Genomic DNA, 12941 nt, shown 5'->3' with positions numbered 1-12941 from the left:
TGATTATGCACATGGGCCCTTTAATGTTCTATAGTTGCATATGAATGAGAATTGATGTCGCTGCCTGCTGGAAGACAGAAATATAAAATGAAAAACAATTTATGACGCAATATTGATGTTGAAATTGTAAAATTACATTGTGTCAGCCTTAAAGATAGTGCAACTATCCTGCACTTACCACTTAACACTTGTACAAGGTGTTCAGTCTGGCAATGTCGTTCTTGCTCATCTGGCTAGCGTTGCCAAAGCTGACGTTAGGGTTGGGGATGGGCTGCATGGTGGGCTTGTTGTTGCCAGAGAAGGCGTACCTGTAGTCAGTGCAGACTCAATTAACTAAAGTCTTAAGGCCAGTTTTTGTTCTTTCTCTCTGGAACACATCTATCGTGGCTAAACCCGCCATTGGCTGTGTCCCAATACTTTTGTTCACGGAGGGTAAAAATAATTCTGAAAACAAAATACAAACCTGTGGTACTGCATGACAGAGTTGTAGTCGTATGGTGTGTTCATGTTGAGTGTGTTCATCTTGTCAAAGGCGTACTCCCAACCTGAGGAACATCATATCAACACTGCAGCATATACACCATTCTATATATTATACATACTGTAATACATATACTGTACTTTATACACTACATACACCGCACAACCTTTTCCAGCATGGGTCTCATACATAAAAATGAGCTGAACTCCAAGATCTGGGTACATAAAATGCCCAATGGAGTAAAATGACATTTTTGATTGGCCTTTTATTGTGGCCAGCCTAAGGTGGCTATCATCATGCTGTATCATCAGCTTTTCCATATGCCACTGTAAGGGTGTGGAAAAAACCCACAAAAAAACAAAGGTGTTTTCATTTAATCTTCCTATAATTTGTGGTTGAAAGTGTGGGGGCGTTGCGCCTTGGTTGTTGGGAAGGCCACACACAGCGGTGAAGAAGAAATAAATAAACTGCTGTGTTGGAGAGACGACAAACTGTTCCCGCTCTTTCATGGGTTTCAGGTTGGTGAAAAAGAAGTGTTTTTAAGTACACCACGATATGTTAGTATAGTCATGTAGAGTGACTTTTGATGCCTCTGTAATGTATATTAGTTGTTTATGTGAGAAAAGAATGTCTGTGTATGTACATGTGTATATTCGCTAATGCTAAAAGGCCTAGCGGTGAGAACCGAAGCCTGGCCGCCTTTAGCACCCATTTTAGGTGCAAGTGAAGTAGATAGACAAAAGAATGGGTGAAGGAACAAAATGGATGTATACTTCAATTATATATATATATATATATATATATATACATATATATATATATATATATATACATATATATATATACATATATATTATCTTAATATGGCTTTTTTTTTATGTATGAGATATGGCTATTTCCTGTCAAGTAGCAGAGCATGCTTGAATGGCTCTATGGTTGTAGTTGTGTATGGGGAAATAAATAAACCGCTGTGTTTCATGTGTTTCAGGTCGAGAACATTTGGCAGTGAGCACTAATAACTGTATTTCAAGTTTAGTTTAGGGAGGTAACACCACACCTATCAGGTGGATGAATTAACTTGGCAAAGACACATTTGTGAGCAATATTTGAGACAAAGTGTACTTTTGTGGATCTAGAAAGTTATAGATCTTTGAGATTGTGCTTTGTTTTTGTTGAGTGTATCCACACGCACTGACCAGACTGGATGTTCCCCCACAGGATTTTGATGTGGTTGTCCCTGTCGGACCGACACTGCTCATGGTTGAAGCCTAGAGCGTGAAGGAGCTCATGCTGGACTGTGCTGTGGTACATGCAGCCCTGACGGTCCAGAGACAAGGTCTGGCTGTTGCCACGGCGACCCACATACGAGTAACAGCTGGAGGCAGACAACAAGAGGTTAGATATACTGTGGTACTGTATATAGGCAAGTACCTACCCGTTGTTGGACTGGATGCTTAAGTAGTCTCTCTGGTTGGAGCGTGAGACAAAGCGGATGCAGGAGACTGAATGGAAGGACGTCAGGCCGCGCTCGATGATGGAACGCTCACGAGATGCTGAGGAGGAAAATGTCAAACATGCCATTGTCATATTACCATTTATTATTGTACTTGAAGTATAAGAAAGTACACTGGAGGTCACTGTCACAACAAGAGTACCGACTGTATAGGATTACTAGGAGACAGCTATGGCAATACAAAGTGGTATAGCTGCAGTAATGTGTTTACAAGCAGAGTACTGCGATTACTTACAGTAATGTCTGGCAATGATGTAAGGCACGTACACTTTCCCGTCGCTGGATTTGGGCCACATGCATCCTCTGGAAGTGCACTGGTCAGCGTTCTTCTCGTTGTCTTTGTCATAAGCGATGTCGTCCATCACGAGAGGCTCGTCCTCCGTGTGAACTGTGACAATGAACACTCCGTCCACTCACCATTGTACTAACACATTGACCACAGTAGCTGAACAGTGATATACACTTATCCACCAATAAGGGGAGCAAAACAATGTTCCTTACTGTTACTTTAAAGCCATGGATATGGAGGACCAAAACTGCCAAAATAATAAATAAATAAAAGTGGAAATAAAAACAAAAATGAAAAAAAAGAAAAAATTAAATACAAAAAAATAAATATAAATGGAAATAAAAACACATTTACATTTTTTAATCTTGTTTTTTATTTTTGTATTTATTTATTTATATATTTATTTATTTATTTATATATTTTTTATTTTTGTTTTTATTTCCATTTATATTTATTTTTTGTATTTAATTTTTTGATTTTTTTTTCATTTTTGTTTTTATTTTCACTTTTATTTATTTATTTATTTATTATTTTGGCAGTTTTGGTCCTCAGAAATGCAGAAGGAAAAACTATTCAAATGAGGGGGCGGTCCTAAGTGTGTCTTGGGTTGAACTGTTCGCCTATTGGTTGATCGACATGTGAGTGCGAAAATCGACTAGGTATGCCTGCAAACAGCCACAGCAAGAGGAAGTCACCACACCACTCTCGTCCGATTCGTCCGAAGTTGAAGCTTGTGAAAGCAGAAAGTAAAGAAAGAGTCAACACACCTGAACTGGAATTAAGTAAAAGCGTAACACATCAGCTGTTTCATACTTACCACGTTCCAAATCATCCAAACGATTGGCAGCGTCCCTGAGACTTCCTGGTGGACCCCGCCATTATTGTCCCGGTAAATGTATACTTTTCTCCCTGTATACTTTCTCTTGCTGTGGCCGTTTGCAGGCATACCTAGTCGATTTTCGCACTCACATGTCGATCAACCAATAGGCGAACAGTTCAACCCAAGACACACTTAGGACCGCCCCCTCATTTGAATAGTTTTTCCTTCTGCATTTCTATGAGGACCAAAACTGCCAAAATAATAAATACATAAATATATAGAAGTGAAAATAAAAACAAAAATGAAAAAAAATCAAAAAATTAAATACAAAAAATAAATATAAATGGAAATAAAAATAAAAAAATATATACATAAATAAATAAAAGCAAAAATAAATACAAAAATAAAAAACAAGATTCAAAAATAAAAAAAAATATTTTTGTTTTTATTTCCATTTATATTTCTTTTTTGTATTTAATTTTTTGATTTTTTTTTCATTTTTGTTTTTATTTCCACTTTTATTTATTTATTTATTTATTATTTTGGCAGTTTTGGTCCTCCATACATGGAGACATTGTCTTACCAACATCTTTGTTGGCCCGCCACAGAAGCTCAGACACGGACAGATCCTGGATCAGTAAAAGGGACCGTCATCTTTGCAAAAGCAGAAAGCGTCACTTTGTAGAACAAGTAGTATGACTAACTGACCTCCTGCGTGGCCCAGCCGCCTTGTGAGGCCACCAGCAGCGTGAGGAGTGAGAAGATGACCAGCGTCATGGTGTGAGGTGTGTGCGTCACCTCTTGCTGCTGCTCCCTTTATAGCCTCCATCGTGTGATGAACGGGACTGATAAGGCACCACGTTGCCTTGAGAACATAAGGATCATTCCCACCTTCAAGCTGTATATTTTTAGCTTGTATGGGAAAATGTCCACATGACTCAACCTAGTTCATTATTACCTCAGGTTTACACCAACTACAAGAATTCTGTTTGGATTCAGATTTAACCTCATACTAAACCACTTGGATCAATCAACAAGGATCTCCTTTCTTGAAAGTTGACAGTCCAAGTCAAGACGTGAAGTTCATACTGACACTGACTTAGGAGTGAAACCAGTTTTGTGGAAAAGCGTTAAAGGATCCCAGTTGACATTTTAGCCAAATGAAGACCACAGCAATTTGAAATGCTCTGTATTTTTTGTTAACATGTTACAGTTGTTTGATGAGTACAGCATAAGGACGGATGGCCTTCTCTACCAGCTCCTGCTCCTCCGTTTGTGTCAAACCTTTGGGGACAGGGACCAGCCAGTACCTTCCCTTGTTGTGCTTCTCCCTGTACACTGGGTTGTTGCGGTTCTGCAAAACCACTTGGTACTTTTTTCCAGTTTTTTTGGAGGTGAACATTTTGCTGTAGTCAATGGCGTTGGCCATGTATGGCGTGGAATAAATCCCCCTGCCGTACTTCTGACCTGGACCCGGCTGTGGACACAAATGTGGTTGGAGCAAATCAGTTAACGTGAATAGTACTATCAAGAGTACTCTATCAACACAGGCTGCTTATTCTTCTCGGAACAACTTTGAGACCCTAAAATTCCCTCCTAATCTGGCAGTCAATCAAAAACACGGGAGACTTGCTGGCCACAACCGCCCGTTGCTTCCTGTGTGCAGGGTTCCCTACACATTGACGATGAGTTTCATACATTGCGGTTGTTTATCGTTTGTTTTAGATGCTTGCTCGAATGCTGACATATTTATCCTTTTACATTTTTTGTCTGGAGGACAATGGCAACAGTATGCATGGAATGTATTGTTCCTACATTGTTGTGGTACAGTTATATATTGATACTAGATGATGCAATGTCAGCAGATATGGATTCTGAAAAGCTGACAAGAAACTGAACCACTTCGAAAAGGTGTGAAAATTGAAATTTAGAATGAACACAGGAGCCTGAAGCTGGACTGAAATGCTGTGGAAATATGCTATAAAGTAGAACAAAAGTAAGAGTAAATTGGTAGTTTATGATCAAATCGGGAATTGAACCAACTATCTCAGTCAGAGTTAGTCTCTGCAGTGTCACTCAAGGCCAGTCAAACTTACCTGTTGTGGCTGATGTTTTTATGTGCATCATATTAGATGCTTATTCTGGAAATATTAGAAAACTAATGTATACATGGATCTGGTAATGTATTGTAATAATATCAGTGAATGTTAATTTTGTGAATGTTGCTTTCGTCCATCTCTGTTTTGAGATTGATTGCTGGAAAGCATCCTCAACAGGATCCGAAAACTCGCTGTGGGGTGATTGATAATCACGACTCAATTTCAGTCAATTTTTACAGCAGTGTGACTTGATTGTTTACCTCATAAGTAGCTACAATGATACCCTGAGCACCCTTTTTGGATGTGCCGTGATAGGACACCGGCCACTCTCCATGCTTGGAATGTGTGGTCGTGGAATAACCTCGCTCTCCCAACCAGGCGTTACCATCTGGGTACTTATCCCAAACCTGAAAAGCAGAGGAATTTTAGCGTTATGTGCTTCTGACACTTTGGTGGAAGAAGCCGCTCCAGTGCTGTCAACATCCAGCAGCTTTATCTACCTCTGCATGCTCTTTAAAATGTTGCAACTCAACTGTCACTTGCACTGTTATTTATACTACATTTTCAGTTGAATTAATTGGGCTGTTAAAAAAAACAAGTGTCTTTGTTGTACCTTGAGAGCAATGCGCAACCATCCACAGGGTCGTTGGTACACTTCACCACCACGGTAATAAGTTTGAGTGTCTTTGATGTGAGTGAAGTCAAAGTCGTAGCGACTGTCGAAGAACTCGTCCTCATCTATGAGGAGACCCATTTGTCCTGCATTTCTGCATCCAAAAACACACAGAAGTGCTTTACATACATTTTTTAAATCACTGATACACATCATTTGTACCAAAATGTTTTTTTTCCACATTTCATGAACACCTTCAATGCACCGGCCAAATGTTTAGTAGTTTTGAAATGTGAAAATAAGCCCCACACATTAGTGTCTTTTCTCCTTACCGCCCCATGGCTGCAGACATGAACCCTTGGACGCACATAGTCGACGCACCAAAAAGGTTAAGATTGTTTCTGGAGGTCTGCGCCTGGAAGGAGGTGACCGGAGTGTTGCAGAGCACAGAGAGGGCCTCCAACCTGACATCTCTGTCTACCATCTTGACGTGGATCGCAACTACAAAGACTTGCAGGTGATCTCGTCCAAACAGTCGACCCTCCCCACCAGGCTGTACTTATAAGCTTTATTGTGTGAGGGCGTTATTAAGACAACCTAGAACACCTGAGGATCTCTACTTTGAAGACGAGCTCATTTAGAGGACATTGAGGCAATCAAAAGAGACTGAACAGAAATTTATAACATTTATCAATATGAATTACTAATAATAGCAGCAAAATATGATATAAAAGACAAAGTCATCACAAGTTAGGAACTATTCCATGTTTTCATCATATAAGCAGATTTAACATAAAGCACATCACTATCAATAAGGCCATTAGCGTCCTGGTCCAAGTCCCCAGTAGAGTGGAGAGGGATGTCCACTTCAGAAAGATGAGGGGATTGGAGGGGACTACTCTGGAGTTTTCATCTTCCCCCTGTGCTCGTCTGGGTTTTCTCTGGGTTCTCCGGGTGGAGCATAAAGCTGCTATCCAAATAGGACAAGAGGTATATTAAATTAATGATTCTAATTTAATGTCCAAAAATTGTCACATTTTCTTTGTCAGTTAACTGATAGTATTTAACATAAATGGATGTTTTTGCAGTTGTAATACCTTCTACTTATCTGGGGATGGTTTCTACATGACCAGTCCAGGGTGTACCCCACCTCACGTCCAAAGACAGCTGGGATAGGCTCCAGCATAAACGGTCGAGAAAATGGATGGATGGTTTCTAGATGATTTGTCTTTTTTGTCCATCTATCATCAGTGATGATTGACGTTGGACCTGTTCTAGCTCTTTCACCAAACTCCTCCAAGCACGCCTTTATGGTCCTTGCTGTATGCAGTGAAGACAGAACAGTTCCCCAAAGTGTTCCCACAAAAATGGAATCATACCATTGCTCACTGAAGGCCTGTAGTCCATTCTCATTCATGCTGTTGTTATTTCTTGCAGAGACAAGGACACGTCAAGGAAATATTTAATGTGAAAGGATCACTTTGCAGCTGTTCTATATGGATTAAAGCAGCAGTAGTCTTTTCGCTCTACTTTACAGGTTACCTCATTTAAAGGACACAGAAGCAATCAAAACATTTATTTCAATATGAATTATTAATAAGAGCAGCACCAGATGATAAAAGATAAACGATCACAAGTTAGGAACCATTCCATGTTTTCATCATATAAACACATTTAACGTAAACCACTCCACTGTCAGTGAGGCCATTAGGGTCCTGGTCCAAGTCCTCAGACGTCGGGGGTGAAGGGATGTCCAGTTCAGAAGGACAGGTTGATGAGGGGGGCGTTGTTCTCCTTCTTGTCTTCTGGACTCCACTTGATGAGCGGGGAGCTCAAGTCGATTAACTGCTGGAAGCAAAGAACAGTTTTAAGTCCAAAAGAATCTGACAGCAGACATTTGGACATGTGAGCAAGGAAATAAAATTGAAAATTGACATGAAGTAGACCCTCTCATTCTTGGACGCTGTTACATTTCCAATTTGTTTGTACAGTATAGCCATTAAAAGGAGCACTGCACTTTTGGGGGAATTTAGCCGCAACCACTATGTGAAACATAAAGATGCATGTCTTTCCCTTTTCTGAGAAAAACTGCCAAGTATGAGGGGAGCTAACAATGCCCTTAATTTGTTTTGTACACTGCATGCTGTGACCGTGAAGTAACAGGCACATCCATGATAACACGCAATACTGAGAGTATTTTGGCCATTTTAAGCACTACAGCAACTTCTTTCTTGGGTGTATTGATTTCACACAGCTCATAGCAACTAATGATAATTCCATCAACAACAGCAGCATCTGTTTGTTACTACTTATCATGGTAGACTTTGTGAGAGCAACTGCCACCAATGACTTTTGGACAAATAAGGATCCAGAAGAGCCTGAATATACATAAGATGAAGCAAAAACTTAACTCTATAAATTATCGTTCATAATCGATAGACAAAATTATTTTGGACTATTTATTTTATTCATTTTTAAACAAACTTCAATTTCCTCAAGAGTATTTAACATCGTAACATTGCAATGTCAAGAGCTTTTCAATTTTGCAAACATCACAAAAAATTAAAGAAAGACAAAAAAAACCCCTCAACAATAAAAAGCACTTTGTGTAGCAAGACCACATATCTGTGGTGGCGAAGTAAAATGCAATGTTTCCAATGTCTTCTTTCACTCGGTTATATAACAGTTCAGGAACGGTTTGTGAAATGTACATGTACCCTCTCCCAGGCAATTTGTAGTCTGTCAAACATTTGTAACATTTCCAAAAATGTTGTCTTTTCAACCATCCTCAAATGTTGCATTTCTTTTGCAATACAAGGAGCGACACTGTCTGTGATAGCATACCATTTGGAGCTGTTTCATTTATATTTACTTTGTCGACCAATGGCCCCAGTAAGTGTCAGGATGAAGGCTGTGCTGAACATCCACAACAGGGCTGTGGCATTCGGCTTAGAAACCATCACTTTTGTGCCTTTATTTACATTAGCATTATGTATGTGATGAAGATGGCTGTGGAATCCATATCTGAACAAGAGGCAGCGTGGTTGCCATCTTCATCACATACACAACAAGGCGATAGAGAGCATTGATAAAGAGAGAAAGTAATGCTGAGTGATCTATGAGATCTGATTTTTTTGAGGAGGCATTTTCATCATGCAAATGTATTTGTCTTTTGAACAAGTATTGTTTTGAGTAGCCAAACGCTTTCCTTTCTTGCCCCAAGCAACTAACTGGGACTATGTTCCTCATCACCGACTTACAGGTCCAAGTGGGTAAGTCGCTGTTGATGTGATACACTGCTGGTGGGGATGTCATACGACTTCATGTCAAAAAATGTGACCTATCCCTTTAAATAACATGTCTTAATTGTCATGTCATGTCATACAAATGTAAGTTAACCAGTCAAATTCTAATGCATTAATTCTGATTTAGAGGTTTCACTTGTTTTCTTATGCCCCAATTTGGGTATTCATAGCCAGCAGGAAAGCATAAGTGAGCAAAGCCGGAAGTACTACTATACCTGCGTAGAGGTGCTGCACTTGCCGCCGGTCCTGATGAGGTCGGGGGTGTTGCTCAAGTCGATGAGCAGTTTCTCGCGAGGCTGCAGAGTTGGGGCAGGAAGGTCTAGGAGGAGAACCTGAAGGGGGGTGTGAAGCCAGAAAACAGATCAGGTGGATAAAGAAGGCATGGGAGGCAGAGTGGTCGGTCATGAAGGTGACATTTGACCTCTGGTATCAGTTTATGGGTCTCCAGCTCGATCAGGTCTTTGCTGGGCTCTGATTGGCTTTGAGCCAATACCTCAGCCTCTGGGCTCTCTGATTGGTCGGGCTGTGGCTCTGTGGGGGGTGAGTCAGCAGGAGGCTCCTCCTCCTCCAGAGAGAAGCGCTGGATATCTACAGGTTCTGTCCTGATAGAATCAGTGGGAGCGGCACTACACACACAAAAAAAGCACAGGGTTTTAACTCACAACCCCACCCCCAAGCCAGTGCAGCATTTCTGGATCTCCCCGACTTTCACCTGCCACAGCTCCTGGAGGGGTGTCCCGAGTCGGGGGTGCCTGGCGTTCTTGTAATTCTGCCATAGTTGGTGGGTGTTGCCATGGGGATGGAAGACGTTCTGCGTTTCAGAGGAGTGGGGAGCGCGGATGGACGCTGCTGCTTCAGCTGCGGTGACCTGCTACTTCCAGCAGGGGGCGTGAGAGGGCTTGCAAATGCCTTTTTAGGAACACTAAAAAGGGGAGGATGCAGAATAATGAGAACATAAGATGTGGCCAAGATATTATAAAGGCCCACTGTGAGGACATTGTAATAGTGCTAACATGTAGCCACCTAGCATGTTTTGTAGAATGCATCAAAGATATAAAGAGTGTGATGTCTCACCTGTCCATGCTGGCCAAAGAAATGAGCCTCTTTGGTTTCAGCACTTTTGAGACATCTGGAGACGAAACACCTTCAACAGCAAAAGCACACGACTATCAGTACTTCCTGATTCTATCCAGGAAGTCCCCACCGTTATTTCCCACCTCTCACTCCTCTGCTGGGTGTGGGCAAGGCCGAAATTTGAAGTTTGGGTTTTGCCTTGGGTCTACTTTGAATCCGAGTTGAGGCGGCGGTGACAGAGGGGACAGACGTGGTCTTCTCCAGCGTTTTCATGGAAGACAACGGCTGGAGGGCCGTGGCCTCAGCCTTTCTTTGAGGCGTGGACCTAGCTACCTTGACGTGCTCCGCCTCAGATGACCTCCTGGCCTGGCTGGACAGTGTGCGGCGGCTCATGATGGAAGACGAATGCTCCGCTGCGACACCGAGTCCCGAGCGGCGCTTGTTTTCATTGACAGGCCGACTGACGTTGCCAGTGGAGGTGCTAAGATTGCGGTTCACAGAGGAGTTCAGCTTACCTGAGAAGCAGGGGACAAAGCAGAGAGTTAGCCGTTAGGATCTAAATGCCAACAACAGGTAGTCATTCGCACACCTTTGGCCGGGGACAGGGACATACTGGAGTTGAAGCTGGACACCGACGATGAGGATGAGGACGTGTTCCTTTTGTCTGTCACCTTCCTGTTCTGAAGAGGTGGAGCCTTCAAGCCTGACTGGTTTCTCACAACCTTCAGACAGAAAACTAAAATTTGAGATACTCCCAAAAGTACAGCACACTAGACTCTAAAGTATATAAATGTTTACTGTGTTGTATTGTCCCTTGACAAGAATAGATTTTGACACTAAACAATTGTGATGGCTCCTTGTTAGTGTAGTACCTTTGTGGGAGGGGCTAGTGTTCGCTTTCCTACAATGCTGGAATTGAGGGAGGAGTCGCTGACATCAGAGGCAACACTCGCTGAATCTGATTGCAGATCCTCGCATGACTGCGCCCTATTAGTAGGACCAGGACTCGGGCTCAGCTTTCGAGCAGGTGCCACCTATACGTAAAAAGAACATGTGACATCATTACACAAATGGTTGTGGTCTTAAAGAAAAAGGTCAAAAAACAAACTTTGTTGATTGGTTGCAGTCGGCTTCTCTCTGCTGCACTCTTGCTGTTTGAACAGGAAGTCCGGGGTGCGGCTGGTTTGCTGGGAAGAACAACGCCTAGCATGGCTCTGCCTCGGAGCGCTGTCCTAGTCTTGACAGCGTTGGCCGGGCTAGAGGTGCTGAGTCTTGTTGAGAGGCGAGTGGACGGGCCGGTTGAGCGTGCCGAGGAAGCTGTGCTGCTTCCTCTCTGCAGGCGGTGCCGGATGGCGGGGGGCAAGTCCTTCATCGGACTGTCCTGCACCAAGAAAGTCTGGCGCTTGAGCGGGCTGCACATGCTGGGGTGCTGAACGAGCACCCCCAGCTTGGCCTCAGCGTCCTGGATGAAGTGCTCCTTGTCTGTGGAAGTGGCAAATTTGTCCACGCCTTGAGGCTTCTGGAGCTCGCTGCTCTGAAGCTGGTCAGCCAATCTGTGAGCTTCTTGGCAAACTGCGTCCAGCTGGTCTCCAGAGAGCGGATCCCAGCTCGTCCGCACTCTAACAGCGACTTCCTCGTGGTGGGAGACCAAGTCAACAGGCGCACCCTCAACGCCTTGACTCGCCAGAAACACATCATCCTCGTCTTCACCTCTGGAGCTGCAGAGACAGAACTCAATTAGGAAACCAATGGTTTTTGATGAGGAATAAGGACTGAAAAAAAGAGTAATGTGCATGACAGGGCAGTAGATGGCGATGTCACGTGGTCAAAAACACTTTTCTGGTCTTCATCAGAATATATGTAATGTATGCTTATGTAATAGTAGAAGACTTATGTTGGACTCTTCCAGTATGGTGTTCAGGTCTGGACTGTGAACTTTCCTACCTTTCAGATGACAGAGAAACATCAAAATCAAACTTCTCATCGAGTAGAGAAATTACATCTATGGAGACACACACACACAAATGAAAAAAATACTGTTAAAACGAGTAATAATAATGATGATGAACATATTAATGTCACCAATGGCTGACCGCTGTTCACTCGACGGTCCATCTCTCCGCAGCTTCTCCTCTGTAGGACACAGGCTCCAATCTGAAGGCGCTAAAGTGATATTAAACGATCAACTTGACATGACTTTAAACTATTTGACAACTAGTGATTAACTTAACGGAAATATGACCTTGTGCTCTGCAAGTTAAGCTATGAGATACCCAGTTGCTAGTAGTGCTAGCATGATACCTTATAGCCTTCGAGGGAACAAATCTGATGTAAAACTATGATTGATTTGTGGGATCAAGTGGAGTTTAATGAATTCTGAAAACACAAACCTCTTCTTTCGACAACTGCAGTCAAATCGTCTTTTCGGCTCCGCATTCAAATATCTCGTCCAGACACAACAACACACAACAATTCAAATCTGCTTCGCTGCTAGTCACGGTACTAGCGCGCTCGGTCATTGGTCACAAATGAGCAACGTCAGAGTCAGTAGAATTGTGGGTAATGTAGTCAATATTGGGTCATACGCTAGTTGAGCTAGCTAGAAATAAAGTACAAATAATTTAAAGTATTCAACATATATTTGCAATTTTACGGATGGATACTGTTAAATAAAAATAAAAATTATTGTTCACAGGGCATGAGGTATGAAGCGTAAGCGATTTAATCCATTAGTTGGCAATAGAGGC

At 42.2% G+C, this 12941-nt stretch overlaps 3 protein-coding genes across 7 annotated transcripts; all 3 read right to left on the bottom strand.

The window, feature by feature from the left end:
- Nucleotides 1-3930, bottom strand: LOC131130840 (high choriolytic enzyme 1-like). 2 transcript variants are annotated; one of them, XM_058074895.2, is made up of 8 exons: nucleotides 3812-3930; nucleotides 3687-3732; nucleotides 2230-2382; nucleotides 1917-2034; nucleotides 1678-1856; nucleotides 464-545; nucleotides 179-308; nucleotides 1-67 (listed from the first exon to the last, which is right to left on the bottom strand). In XM_058074895.2, exons 1-7 carry the CDS (start codon nucleotides 3878-3880, stop codon nucleotides 182-184), a joined length of 774 nt encoding a protein of 257 aa, XP_057930878.2. In that variant the 5' UTR covers nucleotides 3881-3930; the 3' UTR covers nucleotides 1-67; nucleotides 179-181. The 2 variants fall into 2 exon arrangements, with proteins under 2 accessions (XP_057930878.2, XP_057930879.2); XM_058074896.2 differs by having other exon boundaries at nucleotides 1-64.
- A 349-nt stretch (nucleotides 3931-4279) lies between these two features.
- Nucleotides 4280-6372, bottom strand: LOC131130841 (uncharacterized). Its single transcript, XM_058074897.2, has 4 exons — nucleotides 6148-6372; nucleotides 5816-5969; nucleotides 5463-5609; nucleotides 4280-4580 (listed from the first exon to the last, which is right to left on the bottom strand). Exons 1-4 carry the CDS (start codon nucleotides 6297-6299, stop codon nucleotides 4311-4313), a joined length of 723 nt encoding a protein of 240 aa, XP_057930880.2. The 5' UTR covers nucleotides 6300-6372; the 3' UTR covers nucleotides 4280-4310.
- A 1005-nt stretch (nucleotides 6373-7377) lies between these two features.
- gtse1 (G-2 and S-phase expressed 1) lies at nucleotides 7378-12925 on the bottom strand. 4 transcript variants are annotated; one of them, XM_058074893.2, is made up of 12 exons: nucleotides 12585-12925; nucleotides 12277-12357; nucleotides 12139-12196; nucleotides 11303-11912; nucleotides 11067-11228; nucleotides 10808-10916; nucleotides 10338-10709; nucleotides 10195-10264; nucleotides 9833-10042; nucleotides 9542-9746; nucleotides 9336-9452; nucleotides 7378-7663 (listed from the first exon to the last, which is right to left on the bottom strand). In XM_058074893.2, exons 1-12 carry the CDS (start codon nucleotides 12628-12630, stop codon nucleotides 7574-7576), a joined length of 2130 nt encoding a protein of 709 aa, XP_057930876.2. In that variant the 5' UTR covers nucleotides 12631-12925; the 3' UTR covers nucleotides 7378-7573. The 4 variants fall into 4 exon arrangements, with proteins under 4 accessions (XP_057930876.2, XP_057930873.2, XP_057930877.2 ...); XM_058074890.2 differs by having other exon boundaries at nucleotides 7379-7663; nucleotides 10784-10916; XM_058074894.2 differs by having other exon boundaries at nucleotides 7380-7663; nucleotides 10784-10916; nucleotides 12288-12357.
- Between the last annotated feature and the right edge of the window lie 16 nt (nucleotides 12926-12941).

This window comes from Doryrhamphus excisus, linkage group LG1 (assembly GCF_037039965.1).
Source record: "Doryrhamphus excisus strain RoL-2023G ecotype Guam linkage group LG1, RoL_Dexc_Guam_v1.1, whole genome shotgun sequence".
In the NCBI taxonomy this organism is placed as follows: domain Eukaryota; kingdom Metazoa; phylum Chordata; class Actinopteri; order Syngnathiformes; family Syngnathidae; genus Doryrhamphus; species Doryrhamphus excisus.
Note: the sequence above shows the minus strand (reverse complement) of the source record. Positions and strands in the feature narration are given on the sequence as shown.

Bases quoted from the DNA above. Each gene is read 5' to 3' on its own strand.
- LOC131130841 (XM_058074897.2), bottom strand. From the start codon at position 6,299: ATGGTAGACAGAGATGTCAGGTTGGAGGCCCTCTCTGTGCTCTGCAAC. The intron at 5,610-5,815 runs GTACAACAAAGA...TCTGCTTTTCAG, and splicing joins GGTTGCGCATTGCTCTCAAG to GTTTGGGATAAGTACCCAGA. The intron at 4,581-5,462 runs GTAAACAATCAA...TTGTGTCCACAG, and splicing joins TCATTGTAGCTACTTATGAG to CCGGGTCCAGGTCAGAAGTA.
- LOC131130840 (XM_058074895.2), bottom strand. From the start codon at position 3,880: ATGACGCTGGTCATCTTCTCACTCCTCACGCTGCTGGTGGCCTCACAA. The intron at 2,035-2,229 runs GTAAGTAATCGC...TTTCCTCCTCAG, and splicing joins CATCATTGCCAGACATTACT to CATCTCGTGAGCGTTCCATC. The intron at 546-1,677 runs GTCAGTGCGTGT...GATGTTCCTCAG, and splicing joins GTGGGGGAACATCCAGTCTG to GTTGGGAGTACGCCTTTGAC.
- gtse1 (XM_058074890.2), bottom strand. From the start codon at position 12,630: ATGCGGAGCCGAAAAGACGATTTGACTGCAGTTGTCGAAAGAAGAG. The intron at 12,197-12,276 runs GTGACATTAATA...GTGTCTCCATAG, and splicing joins TGAACAGCGGTCAGCCATTG to ATGTAATTTCTCTACTCGAT. The intron at 9,747-9,832 runs GTGAAAGTCGGG...TTGTGTGTGTAG, and splicing joins CCCTCCAGGAGCTGTGGCAG to TGCCGCTCCCACTGATTCTA.